The 23,225-nt window shown below is 30.6% G+C and overlaps 2 protein-coding genes and 2 pseudogenes across 5 annotated transcripts; all 4 read left to right on the top strand.

The window, feature by feature from the left end:
* The first annotated feature begins 5,931 nt into the window (after positions 1-5,931).
* Positions 5,932-9,409, top strand: LOC149884625 (uncharacterized; annotated as a pseudogene).
* Positions 9,410-9,643: 234 nt separating this feature from the next.
* On the top strand, positions 9,644-21,640 carry LOC149884626 (uncharacterized; annotated as a pseudogene).
* LOC145183062 (zinc finger SWIM domain-containing protein 3-like) lies at positions 10,276-19,211 on the top strand. 4 transcript variants are annotated; one of them, XM_090096371.1, is made up of 8 exons: positions 10,284-10,619; positions 10,741-10,849; positions 11,647-11,770; positions 15,663-15,753; positions 15,888-16,009; positions 16,226-18,063; positions 18,360-18,537; positions 18,636-19,211. In XM_090096371.1, exons 6-8 carry the CDS (start codon positions 16,294-16,296, stop codon positions 19,073-19,075), a joined length of 2,388 nt encoding a protein of 795 aa, XP_089952497.1. In that variant the 5' UTR covers positions 10,284-10,619; positions 10,741-10,849; positions 11,647-11,770; positions 15,663-15,753; positions 15,888-16,009; positions 16,226-16,293; the 3' UTR covers positions 19,076-19,211. The 4 variants fall into 4 exon arrangements, with proteins under 4 accessions (XP_089952496.1, XP_089952497.1, XP_089952498.1 ...); XM_090096373.1 differs by having other exon boundaries at positions 10,327-10,619; positions 18,423-18,537; XM_090096372.1 differs by lacking the exon at positions 15,888-16,009 and having other exon boundaries at positions 10,291-10,619.
* Positions 12,444-14,742, top strand: LOC149884627 (uncharacterized). Its single transcript, XM_090096025.1, has 2 exons — positions 12,444-12,777; positions 13,170-14,742. Exons 1-2 carry the CDS (start codon positions 12,569-12,571, stop codon positions 14,740-14,742), a joined length of 1,782 nt encoding a protein of 593 aa, XP_089952151.1. The 5' UTR covers positions 12,444-12,568.
* Positions 21,641-23,225: the final 1,585 nt, after the last annotated feature.

The raw sequence follows: 23,225 nt of genomic DNA on the forward strand, positions 1-23,225 counted from the left end.
TGTTGTTGTAATTTTTCACCATCTAATCCAATACGTCAATGTATTTATTGGTGTTGTTAGCTGAAAAATATTTAAACATTTTCTCTTTCATTGTTCTATTCCATCGCTCGACAACAGAACTTTTTTCCTCGTTTTCAGTAGAATGCACTTGAACACCCAACGCTCTCACATGTCTGTTGTAAAACTCTTTTCCTTTATCCACCCACAATTTAATGCATTTTCTTTCTGTGAAAATCTTTTTCAACGCTTCAGCCACTTCAAGACCTGTTTTGCTTTTTAACGGAACAATCCATCCATACTTTGAAAACACGTCGATCACCATGAGCAAATATTTTACACCGTTGTTGAATTTTGAAAACGATTGCATGTCAACCAAATCAGCAGCCCATATATCATCAATGTCATTCACAAACACTTTTCTTCTTTTAAAATGATGAATCACCGGTTTATGAAGCTCCTCTGCAAGCTGATCCGTCCATTTCAAATCACTCACACCAAATCCTTTTGTTTCTGAAGATGATCCTTTGAGCGTATGTGATGAAACAAACTTGCATTTGGTTATCCCACAAGAGTCGCATATTCCTTTCAACATATGTCTGTTGTTTTTTGTGATCTCGTTTTTCAAGTGAATGTTTTCAGTCTCTCTTCTACACTTAACGCAGTACATTTTAACATATATAAAAACTTTTAACATATAAAAAATGGAAGTGATGAATTTGTCGTGTAAAATTGGGAAAACCAAAAGAAACAACAGCGCGCTTTTACCAAGAAGTATACGAGGAATCATCGTTGGAAAGTCCGGTTGCGGAAAAACAACGTTGCTCTTAAATTTACTTTTAAGACCTGGGTGGCTAGATTACAACCGCTTACAAGTCTTTGGCAAATCACTATTTCAACCTGAATACAAAATACTCAAAAGATCCTTCGAAAATAAACTTCCTGAAAAGGATATTGTTGATTTGTTAACGGATGATGTACAAGACGAAATGGAAAAATTGAATTTAAACCCTGAAGATGTTATTGAGGAAATTTCAAAAAAATATTCCGACAATGATGATATGGAGTGTCAATTCTTTGAAACGGCTGATGATGTACCAGAACCAGAAGATCTTGATTCATCCAAAAACAATTTAATGATCTTTGATGATTTGCAATTGACCAATCAAAACAAGTGCGAAAAATATTACATACGTTGACTGCTTTTACCTCGCTCAAAACTATTTCGAGATTCCAAGACATACCATCCGAGAAAATGCTAACTTTATTTGTCTCTTTAAACAGGACCAAAAAAGCGTTAATCACATTTATCAAGATCATGTTTCAAGCGATATGAAAATAGAAGAGTTTAAAGCCTTTTACAATCATTGCTGGAATGAACCTCACGGATTTGCAGTCATCGATCTCTCTTCTAAAAAGAACGAGGGAAAGTACCGAAGCGGATTTGACGATTTTTTATTTTTCTAAAACAATTTAAAAAATAATTCTTATTTAAAAAATGTCAGGTATAATCATCGATGTAGATGGAAAATCAAGTGTTATCACCACTGAATTTTTGGATAAAATCGTTTTTGACGAAGGAAAAAGTTATGAAATGGCTTTTCTCGGTCTTGAGACTTACAACAGCATTCCAAATGTAAGCAGTAAAAACAATTCTTTCAAATACAGCATGAACAATGGAGCTCATTGGGAGAACATTATCATCCCATCAGGAAGCTATGACATTAAAGACATAAATGAGTATTTGCAAAAGTCTATTTTAAACACAATAAAAACAGCTCAACGTGGAAGTTATATTATTGCAAATAAAATTAATTACTCTCCAAACAACCTTCAAATTGGAATCAATCTTAATACCTTAAAATCAACCATTAAACTTGGTTTGAATTATTTGATTGACTTTAACGTGGAGAACAGCATCTCTTCAGTTTTAGGGTTTACTAAAAGAAAATTAAATTCCAATTCCGAATACGAGTCGGATCATATCGTTAGAATTTCAAGCATTAACACCATCAGAATCGTTAACAACGTTATCGGATCATCCTATATTAATGGAACCCAATTAAATTGCATTTACTCCTTTTATCCAAATGTTAGTCCTGGCTATAAAATCATCGAGAGACCAATGCATTTGATTTATCTTCCTGTTAAACTGTTTGAAATTTCAACAATGGTTACTCGCATCATTGATCAGAATGGAGATTTGGTTGATTTTCGTGGAGAGGATATTACAATACGATACCATATTCGAGAAGTGAAATAAATAATTTTTTAATACATAAAAATGAGCAATTATCAAAATATCAAAATTAATATCTCGCAGAGCCAATCTGATAAAATTAGAAAAGCCATTCAAGACAAAACCGATACTAGCATTAAACTTTCTCATCAAGACCTGAACGGTGAACATGTTCTCGCTATCACTAATGTGCAATTGAACAAAATTAAAAAAGCGTATGAAACTGGTAAAGGAGTCACTCTTAAATTGAGTAAAAGACAACTTGCACACAACTCTAAAGTTGAAGGAGGTTTCATCGGAGCTCTTTTACCGTTATTAGGTATGATAGGTAGCACTCTTGCCACAAAGGTAGTTCCAGCTCTAGCTACTGGTCTGCTTTCAGGTGTTGGAGCCTCTGCCGGTTCTGCCATGGTGGATGGAATCGCTGGGCGAGGTCTTTTTTACCTGAGCAAAAATGGAAAAGAAATGAAGATAAAAACTGTAGGTGGAGAAGGATTGTTTATCACCCCATGGACTAAAAATGTTCACGGTGATGGACTCTTCATTAAAACTGGAAAAGGTTATCAATCTGTTGGAGCTGGATTATTACTCGGTCCTAACTCACCCTTTCATAGCATACCTTTTTAGGTGCTATTCTATGAAAATCGCTTGTTAAAAAATTCGGATAAACTTTTTAAGAAATTAAAAAAATGATCGACTTTCAATGGATTGACGTAGAAGGAATTGTTTTACTTAATGAAGCTTTAACTAACTTTCAATTGATAAAGGCTGCTAAACAGTTAAAATTGAAAAACTTTCGAGGTGTTTTTGTGAGGGATGATTTATCAAAAAAGACAATGAAAAAAGAATGTGGAATTGTCAACACAGGAGATTCAAGCACTGGTGGGTTTCATTGGGTGTGCTGGTATAAAGACGCTGACAAAAAATACAGCTTCGACTCTTATGCTCAGCCTCCTCTTGTTGAGCTGGTCGACTACTTGAAAAGCCCGGTTTATTATAACAGTGAAAGAGTGCAATTTGGTAACACTTCTTATTGTGGCCATTTGTGTCTTTACGTCTTGAAAAAATTGAATGAAGGTCTTGACTTTCAAGAAGTTATCAATACCTTGTGGTGACTGCTTAATGACTAAACAAGAAAAACTCACCACCATGAACGTCTTCCGATCACGTCATCACGATGTCTACACCGAAGAGATCAACAAAGTCGCACTCAGCGCTAACGACGACAAAAGATTCATCTTAGAAGACGGAATTCACACCTTGGCTATCGGACATTACAAAACAAGGCAATAAACCAAGCGAAGAACAGGCATCTTGAAGAACTGGTATAGAAATAACATGATTATTTTTATACTTCTTCTTGATTTTTAAAGACGACTCTTAAGTATTGGTTTTGTCCAAGAACATGATATGAAGTGTTCACCATTTTTTATGCATCCTTAAGTATGGGAAGGGTCAATGCGCCAGAACCGCCTTTTAACTATATATCACTTTAAACACATTAAACACAAGCTCTCCTAAAGTTTAAGGGGTTAAGGAGGGTTAAGAAGCAACCTTTAATCTCCAAAAAATATAACTGCTTAAAACAGTTATATATTTAAAGTGCCAAAAATACAACTGTTTAAAACAGTTATATTTTTGTCAGATTAAAGATTACTTCTTAACCCTGGAAATATATAAGAACTTGATGTAATATAAGAACTATAGGCTATTAGTAATTGTTGGTATTTATCATTTTTTTATTAAAATTTTATTAACTTTATATATATTTTCTATTATTCACCTGCCCAAGGCCCACTGCAATTGAGGGGGCTGCTTTCTTTTTTAATAATTGTCTTGTACCCCATCTTTAATCTAAACAAAAACCTTGAGGAAGAAGACTGCTTTGCATAGAAATTTAGTTGAGTACGGTACTTCCAGAGAAGATGTGAAAGTTAAACTCCAAACCTCACACTTGCAAGGCAAGCGCTCTACCACTACAGCACTACCGCGTTACAATTTATGGTCTTATACAATTACGAAAAAAAGTATCCGGACAAACTATTTTTAGGTTTAGTTCTATATTAAATGAAGGAAACCTCATACTGTTATATATATTTTTGTAGCTCTCGACAAGCTCTATCTAAGTGTACCATCAAACATTTACTATACTTGGTAGATGTCTCTTTTGGTAAGAAAAACTAAAATGACTGTGGAAAAAAGCATCCGGACAGTTACTTTCTGCAAACTTTTGGTCAAGATTTTCAATAAAGTTCATGATGTAAGATCTTATAGGCATCCTGGTAGCTAAGGATAATATCAGTAAAAATGATAAAAATCATAATTTCTATTTCTTAAACACTTAGAATCCATTGACAACCGTTACCATGGTGAAAAGTAAAGAATTTACAGAAGTTGCTGGAAAAGAGATTGAAGTGCTCTCAAAAGAAGGCAAAACGGTTCGAGAAATAAACGGTTCAAGATACTCTGGGGAGAATTAAAAAGCATGGAGTACTCAAAAGTTTGCCAAGATCTGGACGAAAACGAAAAACAACTCCAAAAATTGATCGAAAAATCCTCACTTTGGTTGAGAATCTGTGAGACCAAATGCAATAGATATTGCGAATTAACTTAGAGAACTCGAGTTTGTCAATATAATTCCTCGAACTGTTAGAAATAGGCAGCATGAGTATGATTTACATGAGCACTTGCCAAAAAACCGTTACTTAAAAAACGACATTTTGCAAAGAGGTTTGCGTTTGCAAAGAACTATCAAAACTGAACCGTTGATGATTCGAAGAAGGTGTTATGGTCGGACAGAACGAAAGTATGCCTTAATGTTTCAGATGGTAGACGTTGGACATGGAGAAAACCAGGTGAAATAATGCAACAAAAGCATGTTAAACAGACAATAAAGCATGACAAGTATGTCATGGCCTGGGGATGCTTCAATTGTAATGGTTTGGGGTGTATTCATGTTATAGAGGATACATTGACTTCCCTAAGTATTTTAGAATACTTTCAAATCATATGCTACCATCTGCTCTAGAGTTATTCGATGGAGAACTCTTATTCCAGCAAGATTGTTATTTAAAACATACGACAAGAAATACAAAATCCTAGCTCCAAGGCAAAAATATCGAGGTGTAAGATTGACCAGCACAAAGTGCAGACTTGAATCCCATAGAAAACCTATGGAAAGTAGTCAAGGAAGAAATTGGTAAGCTCATATTGACGAAAAAAGACGATATCGAGAAAGCACTCAGAAAATGCTGGAATTCAATAGTTATAACAAGCCTGGTTGAGTCGACGCCTAAGAGAATTGACGAAGTATTAACTAATAAAAGAGGATGGACTAAATGTTAAAGAAATAAGTTACAAAATAGAAAAAAAAACTTTGGTCCAGATACGTTTTTCCAGATTCATTTTAGTTTTTCTTACTAAAAGAGACATCTGCATAGTGTAGTAAATGTTTAATGGTACACTTATATAGAGCTTGTCGAGAGCTACAAAAATATGTATAGCAGTATGAGGTTTCCTTCATTTAATATAGAATTATACCTAAAAATAGTTTGTCCGGATACTTTCTTCCGTAACTGTATATAGTCTACATAACTATTACAGTATTATATTACTAATTTACTTTAAATTTAAATTTTGTTTATTAATCTAAATTACTTTAGTTTGTAATAGTTCTGCTTTTCTTTATTTTCAAAATGAGTGATAATTTATATTCATTTTCTACAAAAAGGAGAAAAATAAATGCTCTTGTTAATAGAACATTTTCTGAAGCTAGTTCTCAGAACAATTCTGTGTGTATTAATGAAATTGGTAACAAAGTCGATGATTATTCTGAAATTTGTAGCTGGAGTGATAATGATATTCATAAAAATGAACACTGTTATCCAAATAATAATAAAGTTATGCCTCTTGACAATAAGCATATAAGCTGCAATGATATTGCAGCACAAACTGAAAAATGCTTATATGATGCAGATAGTAAATTTATTGATTTTAGTCATAATGGTGAATTTGGTGATTACCAAGATAGAACACCTAGCTATATTTTGGTAAAACCAAGCATAATTCATTACAGGATTATTTAAAAGACTTTGTTGCTGAAATAAAAATATTAGAACGAACAGGTTTTGTTTGTGTGGCAACTGGAAGCATTATTTATTAAAGTTGGAGAATTTATTTGTGATACACCTGCAAGAGCATTTGTAAAGTGCATTAAACCAAATAATGCATATAGCTTATGTGAACGCTGCTTTCAAACACGTGAATGGTATGGCAAAGTTGTTATACCCAATATAGCCGCACCTCTGAGATCAGACATCATTTTAAAAAATAAAAGAGATAAAAATCATCATGATGGTACACATATATCACCTATTGAGGAATTAAATATTGGTTTAGTTTGTGGTTTTCCAATTGATAGCATGCACTCAGTATTTTTAGGAACAGTTCGTAGGTAGGGTACACCGGGGAAATGCCGACACACGAGGCAAATCCGACACCCTGCTCTGTAGTTGTATTTTGTGAGTACTGCGCTGTTGCATAGTGCTGCTACCTGGCGGACAACACTAAAACTAACGTCCAGTGAGTTTTATGCGAGTACGCCTACTGCTTGTTTTGCTATAAATGAATAACTAGTTTTTGAAGTTTTCCATGTTAAAACTGACTCCTGGATGAACTGAGGTAAGATTCTAATTGTTAGTATTGCTAAAAAACCACTTAGCTAGAAAATACATATTAAAACCAACATTTTCGCATAGCAGTTTTAGGATTTGGAGCTAGCAGAAGTTTGTAGGGTTAGGTTTCGGCCATCTTCTTCCACAGGGGTAACGCCGACACACCACCACGGGGCAATGCCGACAGGTGTCGGTAATGCCCCGTGGTGGTGTGTTGGCGTTATTCCATCTTTAACGAAGCATACATGAATGTCACAACAATGGAGAAAGGGGTTTCAGGATTCGCTGCATCCGGTATTTTCCCTTACAAGCCACAGAAATTTAGTGATGTGGATTTTATCCGCGAGAACACGATTCAACAACCAGTCATAATCAACCACGAAAATGTTGATGAACCACCCAACATGGAATCTATTCAAGATATCAATCTGTCTGCCGCTAAGCACCCAGAAACCACCAATGAATCGGCTACTGAAACTCGATAGTATTCAGGACATCAGAAGGTTGTGCGTAAGAAAACTGCTTGCTTGAACTTAACAGGGATTTATGCTAATCCAGAAGCTGGTTCTTTAAAGCAGAACACAGTTCTAAAACCTGTTCCAAATCCCTCCCAAACCCCAACATGCTTGATAGAAACTCTGGAATAATTGTCACCCCTTCTATCTTTGTCAACAGATAATAAAGATGATCGCAATAACAGAGAGCAACACTCCATAATCATGACAGGAACCCTTATGAAAGCAGTTTTGGAAGAAGCTAAAAAGAAAAAAAAAATCAAAGATGTAAAAACCAAGCCTTGACAAGAAAAACTTCTGGACAACCCTAAGGTGATACATAAAGTCAAACTTAAACTCTTGAAGAATTGGTCTAGCAATGTTGGAAAAGTTGTGAAAACTAAAATGAACACCCATCCTAAAAAAAAGTCCTCAGTTAAAAGAAAAACAACAAAGAAGTGTCGTAGACAAATTTCTTTTGAAGAATCAACTTTTGAGGAAGATATTGATGAAACTAAACCATCTGATGTTGACGAGCTTGACGACGGGATTGATTTCAAAGGACACTGAGATGTGTCTACTTTGTGGTGAATATGGAAAAAAAACTGAACTCTGGTATCGTTGTGCCTATTGTGGAAAATGGGCGCATGCAGATTGTAGCGGTTATGATTCCCCTGAAAACTATATTTGTGACTTTTGCCCTACTCAGGTTAACTCTTTGAGATACAAAAAGGTTTTTTTTGTATCTCAAGAGTTAACCAATCTTACTTTGTTATTATCAATTATATACTACGTTTATTTACTCTATGCAACAATAAAACATGTTTGGTAAAGTAATTGTCTTATTAATTACTAATGTCGGTATTACCCCAAAGTGGTGTCGCAACTACCCCAGTAGCTGGGGAAATACCAACACTGTGCTTAAATTACGAAAAGCGTTCATGTAACATTTGTAATGTAAATAATTTTTAAACATTACATATTAATTTGATGCAGAAAATTAGGACAAATCTTTAGGTACTTTTACCAAAATCGTAACTAACCTAGAAAAAATTATAAAAATAAAATTGTATTAAGGTGTCGGCATTCCCCCTCTCTACCCTATATTAATCAATTAGTCTATGGAAGATCTGAACATAAGTTATCAAGATCAACAATTGATGCTTTATCTGAAAAACTTTCAATTCTAGGAGCTTACATTCCTAGAGAGTTTTCACGAAGGCCTCGATCTCTTTTAGAGTTCAAGCAATAGAAAGCTGCAGAACTAAGACAGTTTTTGTTATATACTGGCCCTGTTGTTTTAAAAGGTGTTCTTTCTGATTCTGTATATTCCAAGTTTTTGTGTCTCTCTGTAGCTATTCGCATTCTTATGACTCCATCAATGTGTAACAACCACTACTTTGTTTATGTAGAAAACTTATAAAAGTATTTTTTATATAATTTTTGCTTCTTGTTTGGAAAAGATCAGTGTGTTTACAATATACATTCGTTGATACACTTACCAGATGATGCTAGGCAATTTGGCGTGTTAGATAATGTTTCTTGTTTTCCTTTCGAGAGCTATTTGGGAAGACTAAAAAAGTTAGTTCCTCGATCTAAATCACCTTGCTCACAAATTGTGCGACGGATTTTGGAAGGTCATTTGCAACAATCAAAATTGTGTACCAGTATACCGTCTAAATTTCGACAAAAACACATGCTAGGTCCCTACCATTGCCATTACGTCACTACATTCAATACAAGCAATATTTTGGACCACAGTTTCTAGTTTCTCTTACAACTGCTGACAATTGCTATGTTGTTAATGATAAAGCTATTTTAGTCAAAAAAATATTTATTGATTTAATCTGCTCAGAGACTAATGCTTTTGTCGTCTGCCAAGAGTTTCAGCGTAAGCAGCATTTTTTACGGATCCTCTTGATTCAACAAGCTTGTCCATATATAATGTGGAAAATGTGTCATTTAACACAACAACATTTTTTGTAAAAAAACTAAATAGTAAGTAAATTAATTACTATATATTTATTTAATTTTTTACATATTTTTTTAAAATCATTATAATATAATACTATTGAACTAAATTATATATTTTTTACATATGTTTATTTTTGCATGCAGAAACTTTCAGGGATTCAGGTCCGCTGTAGTATGCGGTCATAAAACAAAGATAGGTCGGCTTTTGCGTCATTTAAAATTTTATTTTTGTAATACAGTATTTGTATCACAATTACAGTGTAATTATGTATGCAATAGTTTTATTCATTAAAACTAATACACCAGATTATGTGCCACTAACATGGATAAGTGGAGTTGAAATCAATCTACTTTCATCCAGTATTAAAAAAAATATATCTATTAAAGTCTATTGGCTTAATAGGAAAATTTAATTTCAACAGGTATTGGAAAGGTTAAAAAATAATTTAATGGATCCAGAATACTTGGAATTGCAGGTAAAATTATTGTTATGCTTTTATAATCATATTCTATTTATGTTTCAGTGCAAAAAATACCTTTGTTTAATACAATAACGTTTTTTATGTATTCCTTTTTAATTTATTTATAGACAGTCTTACTAAAGCACGTTCAAAAGCCTAAAGAGCAGAGGACACCTCCAACCTTGATACGTCAGAATAAAATAGATTGAAACGTGTTAGAAGGTAACTTAAATTATGGAATTTAATAATTTAATAAGTTTTGAAATATCCACGTATACATTTATCTATTTATAATTTATGAAACGCAGTGGCTACGGTACCGGCTGCTGGATCTTTAGCTCTGGTAGCTAGAGTACCGGCTGGTCTGGGTTCTAGCCAATGACGATGACGTAACTTATATTCATTACGTAACACCAACAACCAGTAAACCAGAAGCCGGTTTCTTAGCCATTGATGATTTAAAACCGGCTTCTGATTCAGTAAAATTTACTGACAAATAATCAACTTAATCGTTAGTACTATCCGCTCTGATTGTTAGTAGAATGAATGTAGGAGATATTTTTAATAATTTTAATGAGCTTCAGCTAACAATTAAAGAATATGAAAAATCAAGATTTGTATCTCTTTATGTTCGAGATAGTCGAACAATTGATTTAGCAATTAAAAAAGGCTTGCAACGATATATTAATAAAGATTTAAAATATTATTATTTAACATACTGTTGCTATCATGGTGGGCGTCAATTTAAATCGAGATCAAAAGGGCTTCGTCCAAACCAAAGGTATTTGTAAATCATAATTAAAGTTAGTCAATAAAATCATAACTTTTTTCAACAATTTCTTGTAAACTGAAGGTTTCGTTTCACTAAAGATGCTATATGTAGACTTATTATTTATACATAGTACCTATAAAATTCAATGTCCATTTACACTTTGCATTGGTGTTACTGAAGATGGTGAAAAGTTCTGTGTGAAAAAAGTTATTAATGAGCACAACCATGCAATTGACAAAGTAATTTTTTTTTTTTTCTTGTATAAAAGTATTAGTTTTTTGCTAAATTCTTATATAAAAGTAGTTTTTTGCCAAATTTTAGCTTAATTGCTTTTACTTAAATGATAGTTTTTTTATATAGTTTTCTTTTCCTTAATTAAATCTTTGCTATTAGACTGAAAGGCATTTACAAACATTAAACACTAGTTTAAAAAGTAATTACTATCATATTTTTTAAAATAGATTACTGAATTTATAAACTTATTCTTGTGACTTACGTTGACTCAATTTGTGTTTGGTTATTTTAAAATATATAATAAAAAATGTTTTTGTTTGTAGGATCTGGTTTAGTCATTGTTTTTTTTTTTTTTAAACTAAGTAAAAAGGCAGTTAAATAAGTAACATTTTCTACTCAAGTTCTGATATAAAATTAATTTTTGTTATGACTTATTGTCGTATTTAAAGTTAGTAGTTAAAGTTATGCCATGAAGCATGAGTTTCTTGAGTTCCATACTATCAAATAAAAGAAAAAGTAAAAGTAATACAATTGTGAATGATATTTGAATGCAAATTAAATATTCATATTACGTTTTCCATTGTAGATAATACTTTATTTTAACTTTGTCTATATTAACCCGAAATTGAGACAAGTTAAAAAAATATTCTTTGAACTATAAACAAGTTTCTTATAATGATTTATCTGTAAAGCAAAATTTTAGAAATAACAAATTGCTGCTTATAAATAAGTTGTAAATCTATTTAAATTTTATCCTTAAAATGATGAAATTATTAATTTTTTCAAATTATTTATTACCTAGGAAATAATTGAAAGACTTCCAAAAGTTAGGAAACTAAATGAAGATCAAGAGAAAGATGTGAAACAAATGTTAAAGATACATGGCAATAAATGGCTTATTCATGAGCATGTTCAAAATGAAACAGGTGATGTTTATTAAAATATGGGCAAAGCGAGTCTGAAATCCTAATTGTATTTTTAGTCTTAGTAGCAATCAAATTAAACATAACTGTAAATTATATATATATATATATATATATATATATATATATATATATATATATATATATATATATATATATATATATCAGGCGCGGATCTAAGGGGTGGCCATTGTGGCAATGGCCACATAGTTTGAAGTCCAACTGATTTATAAGAAAATGCATCTAATATTTATTAAGATCTTTTAGAATTTTTGGGATTAAATATGGAAATATTTTAGGGATATACTAAGTTATTGAAAAGAATTTGAAAATATTTTGTAAGACTTGCGTAACAATTTTTTGTCTAGCGACGGATTGAAGTTCGTTGGCCATATAGCTTAAATTTAACGGCAGCCAAATTAGTTTTGGGTTTTTGCGCTTAAGGAATATCTCTAAAAATTGAAATTTGTCTGCCGTAATTTACGGATTTTGGCTATAGAGATTCCTGCCATGGCCACAACAGTTCTTATTATACGTTACCGATACTTTATTCAATCAATAAATGCTGTGAAAAAGTATTCAAATATTGATCTTTTATCGAAATTTCAACCGTGAAAATAAAACTTGGCCACATAGTTGTTTTTAACGTGTCCGATTTTAAAAAATATGCTGTTAAATTGGAGCTAACAAATACAGGTTTTTATTCGCTACCGTGAGATTATCATAAATTTTTCTCAATTTCTTCTTCAGAAACAAAGATAACTTGGTTTTTGTCATTTGATTTTTTAAATATAATAAAATATGAATCCATATATAACCGAAGAATTAGTTGCTTATGCAATAGAATCAAAACATTGGCCTAATGTATTAAATTACAAAACTCGACTCATTAAAGAGCTCTCTGAGATAAATTTAATGTTTCCAAGAAAACCTGATTCTTACCAATTCAATACAGAAATGATGGATTTTGTACCCTTAGTTAAAAGAAATCTTGGTTATACAGCATTAAGGTATTTTTTTTTCTTTAGAACTTTTTTAAATTTATTTTTAATTCAAATAATATCACAAAATAGACTCAAAATTCCGGATGTTAGAAACATGAACAGTTTAGACCTTCATTGCATTATTTTCTTCTAGAATTCTTTTCTTTGAGAATTCAGTCCATTTTTAATAGACTTTTTTTTGTTTTTAGCTATTTAACTAGTTATTGGAACATCTTATTATTAAACAAACAAGTCACTAAAATTATGTAAGTGACTAGTTTGTTTAGTAATAACCAAATCACTTGCATAATATATAAATGATTTGGTTGTTTAATAAAAAGTTATGGTGTATACTAAAATTACACTAATTTTTTTATTACTAATATTACTTTTCAGTAAATATTGTTTTTTTGTGTCAGAACTGCTGAAGATGGAAATTGTCTTTACAGCTCAGTCTCTTTGATTTTAAATGACAGTAAGCATACTTCAAAAATTCTAAGATTACTAACGTCAATTGAGATATTTGAAAACATAAACTTTTACGCAAGGTATAGTTATTTTTTGAGTTATTTTAATCAACATAGATCAGAATACTCTCAGCTTGCTAATTTGTTTTTTATAGCTGTTTCATTTAAATGCTCTGATAGTTTTTCAACAATTAATGATAATATGATTTCAGAACTTCTTTTAAAAGAAGCGTATTTAAATTGCTTTGATAAAACATTTTCATCGTTTATTTGCCTAATAGCATTATCTAGTGTTATAAAGCAACCTATTGAATCTGTCTATCCTGAAATTGGTTTTAAAAAGTATTACAGCTTTTTTAACACTGTTATAAAGCCTCGTATCCAAAAATTCAATAGTTCAATAAATATTTTGTGGTGTAATTTAGATCAAACAAAAAACAAAAGTGCTTTATGTTTTAACCCAAACCATTTTGTAACACTGATTAAAGATCTTCCAAACAAACAACCAACTTTTTTAATGAGTGATACAACTTTACCTAGTATCAAAAGAAAACAAATTTCAAAGACAAGTTTCTCAGCAACAGAGAATAAAATACAAAAAACAATTCAGTGTAAATTATCTTTTCCTACTGTTTCCAGGAACACTTCAGATTTAGATAAGTTGGCTAATTGTAATAAAACAGTTAAAACTGAAGTAATTGTTTCAGAAGACATCAACAGCAGTGATAAAAACAATATTGACTCTTATGTTCCACTTAAGGAAAACATGGTTGCTGATGTTAGTTTATTAAATACAAATCAGCTAGCATCCTATTCAAATTATGTTGTTTCTTCATACCATCTACAGGGTGAAAAATTAAAATCAGGAACAAATGATAATGAGCTGTTATCTCTAATTAGCAATGTCTGGGTTCCAGATAAATGCTTCCATTTCCCCTTAACAGGTAAAAGCAGAAAAAGACATTTTTTGTTAAAATGGTTAGATGAGTTTTCTTGGCTTTGTTATTCTAAAATTGAGGATGGTGCATATTGCCTTCCATGCACTCTTTTTGGTCAAAGTTTACCAAACAAATATGCATTACGTAAGTTGTTCAAAGAACCATTCAATACCTGGCGTAATGCTGTAAAAGTTTTCAATGATCATGAGAAAACTGTTGACAGATTACACATCAAGTCCATGCATTGTTATAATATGCCTTTATCTAGAGCTAAAAATAACACTTTGCCTATTGAAATTTCTCTAGATATTTCTAGAAAGCAGCTTATAGAGGAAAACAAAAAAAAACTTGCATCAATTGTTAAGACAATAATGTTTTTGGGTCGAAATGATATGTCTTTACGAGGTCATAGAGATGATAGAAAGTATCAAGGAGAAATTGGAGAACCTTCAAAAAAATCCAGAAATGGAGGGTTAACCTTAGGCAACATGACAGTTTACAGATGGAGTGCAAAGTCCTATGGCTTACCTTCTCGTTGGTGCACTTCGTTAAATAAGTTAGACAAGTATTACATGTCTAATTTATGAACTAAATAGCCAAGGCAACATTTTGAATAACTTTATTATTAATAGGATAACTAAAACAATACAAAACAACACTTTACCAAGCTTGACTCGACTGTTTAGCATAGCATTCCATTAGCAAAATTGTATCGAATAAACACATTAGGTGAACAGACTTCAATAACAGGTAAAAAGTTGTTTTTTTAAATAAGTGAATTTTATCTGGTTTTGCAAGTCCACTCCTCATATATGAAATTATTTTACCTCTAAAAATTAAAATATTCTATCTCTAATGATTTGTAAATATGTGTTCTTGGATTACATAATTAATTAGGAACTTGATATAATGATATTATTTTTTGTAAGTCTACAAGTATAATATAAATAATCTTTAAGGCCTGCCGACAAGGGTTCTTTATATTCCATGAAAAAGTCCTTATAGAAAAATTTGGAAGACTTTATCAACGAAATTTTTAGACACATGTGTGAAAATTATTGTACTGCAAGTGCGCTCTCAACTTATTAAATCTGGGATGGTTAAGTAGAGAAGAAAACAAATTAAGTCTCCCTATGATTTTAAGTAAAAAATGTTATAGAAGTGACGCCCATGGGCTTATCTTTTACTCACAAGCCCTTCCCACAGGAACACCAAAAGTAAAGTAGGTTATCCTAAATTTGGCCACACAGTTACAAATTCCTGGATCCGCCCCTGTATATATATATATATATATATATATATATATATATATATATATATATATATATATATATACATATATATATATATATATATATATATATATATATATATATATATATATATATATATATATATATATATATATATATATATATATATATAGAGAGAGAGAGAGAGAGAGATCTGTTGGTGCATGTTTGGTTCAATTTATTATGTATTGATTAATCTCATTTATTACTAATAGGAAAGAAAATAACAGTAAAAGATCTTAGCATCTAAGGAGAAAGGTGCCACAGATATAGAATCTTTACTTGCAGTTTTTAAAAATTGTGATGGTTAGCTTTTTTTTGCTTATCAATGCTGCTGTTTTATAAATTACTTTGTGTTAATATTTTTAAGAAAGTTATTATTTTTTTTTAATAGTTTGAAAAAATTAGTTATCAATACTAGTATTTTATAACATTTTCAGAAACAAGATTATGCTAAGTGACGTACGACTGCAAAAAAATAAAGAAGAATAAACTGAATATGAAATACTTATCATTGTTACAAGCTACTATTTTTTCAATTGGACTTGTTTTGTAGACATTTGTAAATGTTTGTTTTACACTATTTGTTTACTACTAACACTACAATTCCACTAACGCACAATATTATTTATATTAAACTTGATTTATATAACCACCATGTAATAATTCATACAATATAATCACTTATAATAATAATATATATTATCTTGGTAAATTTTAGATTATAATATTGCATTGTTTAAGTTGCTTCACTTTAGTCAGACATATTTTTTTGTAGGTGCGGATGTGGACATAAAATGCGATAAGAGTGGAGTAATTCAATCAATTTTTTTCCAAGATGCAGAAATGAAAAGATTTTTTTCATTGTATCGAGAACTAATATTGATGGATGCAACTTACAAATTAACAAATTTACGCTTGCCATTATATATTATGCTGGCTGTAGGACCAAATGGAGAAAGTGAAATAGTAACAGTTTTTGTAACTGCATCCGAGGATTCAATCAAACTCATTGAAGTGCTAGAAACATTTAAATCTAGAAATGAAAAATGGACTGAAATTGTCACTATTTTCACAGATAAAGACATGGCAGAAAGAGACTCCATTAGAACAACTTTTCCAAATGCAGTTTTATTACTATGCTTATTTCATGTTCTACGAGCAATGAGTCGAGAAGTTACTGTTTTGAAAATGGGAATTTCAGAAAGCCAGCGAATACACGCATTAAAATCCCTTCAAAAAATGGCTTATGCCTCATCTGATATAGATTTTGAAAAACTGAGACATGATTTTATTTCGAAAATGCCACAGAGTGTTGTTCGTTATTTTGAAAATAACTGGAACAACTGCGTAACTGAATGGGTGTATTGTTGGCAACAGCAGAATTTAACTTTTGGACAGCGAACTACAAATAGATTAGAGTCTGTGAACCGAAGAATTAAAGCTGTCCTAAATTTACTTAACCCTCTTCCTCTTTTTTTCAAAGACCTTATTACTGTAATTGATTGCATGCGAAAAGAAAGAGATCATACATTTATCACTGCTGGCGAGCGTATCTCTGTGAATGCTGTTTTACAAAATGATGTTCTAAAAGAATTTTCTCAAATATTAACACTTTATGCACAAACCTTTGTAGCAAGTCAATTCAAAGAAGCACTAGGTTTAAACCCTGTTGATGAAAATGAACATCCAACGTTAGAAATATTAGGTCATAAGGTGTTGATAAGCGAGCATAGGTGTCAATGTATATTTTTTAAATCAATGGCATTACCATGTAAACATATGTTTGTTGCAAGGCGATTGAAACATTTGCCACTATTTTCATATGATGGCATTGGTGTGAGATGGCTTAAGGCTCATGCTATTGAAAACCATAAACTTTTCCAACACCAAAATGAAAACCTTAGTCATCTGGGATTAGGTGTTGTTAAGGAAAGACCATTGACACAATCTGAAAAATTTAAAAAAGCATATCGTCTTTCGCGGCGTTTAGCTCAGCTAGTCTCAGAAAGTAGCAATAATGAATTTGAAATCAGGTTAAATGTTCTTCAAAATTTAGCTAAAGTTTGGGAGGAAAATAAAAACATAGATGTGTCAATCCTAGAATCACCTGTGGATTTTTTAATAGAAAATAATTTGAATCACCCTGCTGAAATAGGTAAGGAGACATTATGTGATGATACTGGTAAAGAGATGTTATGTGATGGTATAAAAACTTTCTATCCTCAAATCTCACCAATTAGTATTGATGTTAACTTCAAATCTAATGAAATCTTTAATCCAATAGAAATAAACCCTATGGGTGTTTGTAATTCCCTTATTTTAAATGACTCAAAATCAACTGACTTGTCAAATCAACTTGTTAATAGCTGTAATTCAAAGATTTCAATACCCCAGTCTCTTACAAAAACAGATTATTTATCAAATAATTCCACTGAATTTGAGTATAAATTACATTTGCAAGAACAAATGATTTACTCTTCTACTGATCTTCATTCGAACAATGATAGAAATGAGTCAACTATTGTTCAAAGCTTGGCTCTTCATAAAAGTCCCACTCCTGAAAATTCTAATAAAATAGTTAGTGAAATTCTGAAAAGTTGTGATGCCGTAGAGGTATTGAATTATTTTTCATTTAGTTTTGTAATGCTTTTTTTTTAGTTTTGAGATTTAAAAAAAGAAAATGTAAAAGTTAGAGGTGGTATTGTTCCAATTCCATCTATTCTAAAAGAATAAAAAAATTGCTATTATTTACTTTTTAAATGAATGGTGTGCATGAGAATTGGTATTAATCTGATGCACACTGTTCCATTTCATTTGAATATGTATTTTTAAATCATTATAAAGAATAATTAAACTTAGCTTTAAAAAGTTCAAAGCATGAAAATTTGAAGCATAAATAAATCTTTTAGGCAAGCAAAAACGATCCTTTGAATATTCATTTTGATATAAAAGATTTAAAGTTTCCTCCAAAGATTAGGTCGCGAGGAAGGCCTAAAGCTACAGAGAAAAAAACTGCAATGGGTGCATGTAGATGGAAAAAAAAGTGTTTATCTTATATTGATAAAAGTGTAGCAGGAAAAATAAATGGTTAGTTTTTATGAATTAAATAATGAAAATTTTAAAAACTTTATCTGCAATTAAATGATATATCATTTTGAATATAATTGCAATCTGTTGCTATCTAGTTCTTCTGGGTGGTATTCTCATAAAGGGAAAAGTTGAAGATGTTACTCATGCAATGCAAGCAGATGTTGGTGATTTAGAATTAAAGCCTGGCAATCTTCCTTCTGCATTTCTCAATGATGCTGTATCAATTCATATTTTAAAACCATATTTAACCAGTTTAGCCTGGAATAGCCTAAAGAAAGCAATTTTGCAACAAAAGCAACTGGCAATATGGAATTGTCCATTTTGCACTTTAAATACAGTTTCCAGTGAAAGCCTTGAATGTGAAAGCTGTTTAGAGTGGTATCATTTCAAATGTGTTTGCATTTCAAAAAAACCAAAGAAGGAATGGTTTTGTGACAAATGTCATAATATATTAAATGAAAGTAATAATAAAGGAAATTTAAAAAAATCTGTATATACAGTTACAAAAAAAAAAAGGAAAGAAAATAAAAGATAAAGATAATTTAAAAAACAAAAAAACACAAAAAAATGATTAAAAAGATACAAGAACAAAGCATGTATATATATATGTATGTATGTATGTATGTATGTATGTATGTATGTATGTATGTATGTATGTATGTATGTATGTATGTATGTATGTATGTATGTATGTATGTATGTATGTATGTATGTATGTATGTATGTATGTATGTATGTATGTATGTATGTATGTATGTATGTATGTATGTATGTATGTATGTATGTATGTATGTATGTATGTATGTATGTATGTATGTATGTATGTATGTATGTATGTATGTATGTATGTATGTATGTATGTATGTATGTATGTATGTATGTATGTATGTATGTATGTATGTATGTATGTATGTATGTATGTATGTATGTATGTATGTATGTATGTATGTATGTATGTATGTATGTATGTATGTATGTATGTATGTATGTATGTATGTATGTATGTATGTATGTATGTATGTATGTATGTATGTATGTATGTATGTATGAATAATATATATATATCAAGAAAGATTTAAAAGTAATCGTACCTAAGCTATGTTTTTAACAGCGTTTCAATATAATTGCTAAGTTGCTGTTTTTGTTGATTTTGTTTGTTTGATATTTCTAATTATTATATTACAAGATTATATGTACAAAAGTTTATTATTTGCAAATTAACAGAAAGATTGATGTGATTTTATAGAAATAGGAGTGAATTTGATTTGACAATAAAAACGTACTCTTTGGTGCTTCATACAAAGAGGGGTGGGCAGTCTTTTCCATTTGAACTTTAATGCCAGCGCCTGAAAAAGCGCTGGCAGGATGGTCATTTTTAAGTTAGCCTGCACAATTTCAAAAAAAATTTTTTTCCCAGCTATTTAAATTTAAATAAAAATAGAAAAAAGAACTCTTAAATAAATACATATATATATATAAAATAGTTTAAAAAAAAGAAGGTTGAAACAAGCGATTTTTCATAAAAGTTGAACAAATGAGCAAAAAAGTTTTTAGTTGCGATTTAAAATAAAACGCTTTTATTTTTTTGGCAAGCTCTTTTTTATGCACTTGCCAAACTTTTTGCGGGCGTGTAGGCGAGCACAAATAGACTTGTGCGCAAAAGCGCAGGCTAAATGGATAAGACTGGGTGGGAATAAAAGGGTGGGCAACCTCCAGGACAGAGTTGGGGTTAGAATAAAGCCAATAATTACTGCAAAACATGTTCGCGCACAAAGGCTAGGGCTCATTTTTGCTTAAATTAAATTTTAGAAAATCGGTTGAGCTTCGATACATATAAGCACATCGTGACAAAGTCTTTTAAGTTACCATGCAACTCACAAATTTAAAAAAACCCAATTTTTTCTGTTTTACAATAAGAAAACTTTGCTTTTTTTATAACAAACGCTAAATTGTTCGACTATCTCGAACATAAAGAGATGCAAATCTTGATTTTTCATATTCTTTAATTGTTAGCTGAAGCTCATTAAAATTATTAAAAATATCTCCTACATTCATTCTACTAACAATCAGAGCGGATAGTACTAACGATTAAGTTGATTATTTGTCAGTAAATTTTACTGAATCAGAAGCCGGTTTTAAATCATCAATGGCTAAGAAACCGGCTGCTGGTTTTAACGTTTAATAAGTAAAATTTAACAAGTAAAATATTCCAAGTAAAGTTTAACAAATAACTAAAATATAAAAATATAAATTAAAATTTTTTTTTATATTTATTAAGGATTATTAAAACAATTAAACAGATTTCCAATATCCATTTTCATCAAAATAAATAATACCAGCCGGTTTCGTAGAACTACCAGTTTCTAATTCCGGATGTTAAGTAAACCAACTAAAAGTTACGTCATCGTCATTGGCTAGAACCCAGACCAGCCGGTACTCTAGCTGCCAGAGCTAAAGATCCAGCAGCCGGTACCGTAGCCACTGCGTTTATGAAACTGTTTAGATGTAAAATTAATAGTTCCTCTGAGAATGAAGAAGATTATGATCAGAATTTACGAAGGTGTTATCTAATTTTATAAAGAATTAGTTATTTACTTATTTTTTATGTATTATTGCAACTGTATTCTTAATAAGGCATAAAAATGGCAGTGTTACCTATTCTAATAATTTGTTGATTTTATAAAGCAAAAAGAAAACTTTGAACAAAAAAAAAACGATGCAATATGTGTTACTCAAGTAGACAAACCTGCTCTGCTTTTTATTCACAAAGAACCTAAGAATTTACTGAATCTGAAAGTATCATCCTGTTTGTATCACTAAGTAATATCTTTTTTTGGGATTTTATTTTATTCTACTGGTTATGTAAGAGGTTTTACTTATTCTTGTGTTAAATGTCTATGGTAGTATATGTTATATTCTTTTTTTTTTCATTTACCATTTATTTACTACTAACCAATACCAAATCATGTATATATATTAGCCTCATTATACTTCAACGTTATTATACTTCTTTTACAGTAATGGAAGTGACATTGAGTTGAGCAATTGTGTTTCCGATGGTTTACCAGCAGCAAGACTAGACTTCGAAATAGAGAAGTAGTGATACAATTATCTAATAAATGACTGTGTTCAATGTAATGAGGTGTACCATATACTTTTGCCAGATATGCCGGATATTCAGTTTTTTTCTTTTAAGTTCTTTAACTATGAGTGTTTATAAAGTAAAAACAAGCAAGTCTACTACAAACAGTATTCAAAAACTGGTTTTCAAAAATCTGCAAAAAACTGCTATAACACTGGAATATTTGCTAATGATGAACAGAAAATAATTTTTAAAAATAAAAAATATCCAGTTATAAAATCTGTTATTTTCGGTTTATTACCAGTACGTATGCCAATGTTATACCAGTTATAATATATTTGGTACATAATAATAAGTATGTTTTTATTTATTGATAACTTGTTTAACGTTATACCATTGGTTTGGTATTGAGCTCAAAGTTTTTTCATATAGATTTAACAATTCAGCATCAAAATATTCCCAATCGAAAAGCATATTGATGGACTCTGCCCCTGTTCAAAACAAACCATCACCTTTTCAACAAATCACCACTTGACCAACAAATAATAATAAGTTATTAGCAGGTATTAGACAAACTATATAATGTTAACTTAAATAAATGACTCCATATTTGACCATAAATAATGATACATAATTATTCAAAAATACGTAAGTTATATTATTAAAAATAAATTTATATGTATAAATAATATATATATATATATATATATATATATATATATATATATATATATATATATATATATATATATATATATACATACATATATATGGGTTATTTCATATGAAATCACCTAGTTTTTCAAAAGTGCCCCAGGGCACCACCTCCAATTTACTTCAAACTTTGACCACCCACAGTAGGGTACAGTGAGATTTATGTTTTTGAAAAAAATAAAATTCAAGCTTAAGAATGATGTATTTCTATGTAATATTAAATTTCAAGGTAGGTTTGTTATGTACCACTTTTTGATCAGAAAACATCTTGATACCCAAATTTTCATATTTATATATTATTAAAATGAAAAAAACTTAAATTATTATAAAATAAACAAAATCCATTTTTATGTAATAAACTCTCCTAATAAGCGCAACGCCGAATTAATTTTAAAAGATATTTTAACTTGGCTCTCCGCTGTATAAAAGCTTTATACAAGATCGAAATTTGTTAATATTTTATTCGTTATTAGTTACTTAATCGAGATAATTATAAATGTCGAAAGATTAGACAAGGTCATCCACCACTGCAATTTCAGATTTTATTGGACCTGGAAAAGATTTTATTCCTAGATATTGCCAACAAACAGAGCAGTTATTCAAAAAGGGATTTCACTAAAAGAACAAAAAAAGCATAACATGCAATCTACACCATAACAAATATTCTAACAAAGACCTTGCGAGCGATCTGATTCCATTTGTTCTTGCTCAATGGAGAAAAGCAAATGTTAAGTTTCAACAGCCAGTTATTATTGGTGAGAAATTGCTTTATTATAGAATTAAAACCCTTTAGGAGAAAGTAGAAAACGTTGCATGGGGAAGAACTTAGGCAAAAGTAAAAGAAGGACTTTTCTTGAAGTTAGATATGCTAATGGACCTTATAACATGT

This window comes from Hydra viridissima, unplaced genomic scaffold (assembly GCF_058129835.1).
Source record: "Hydra viridissima isolate aposymbiotic clone 2 unplaced genomic scaffold, HvirCarnegie_v1 scaffold_8, whole genome shotgun sequence".
NCBI lineage: Eukaryota > Metazoa > Cnidaria > Hydrozoa > Anthoathecata > Hydridae > Hydra > Hydra viridissima.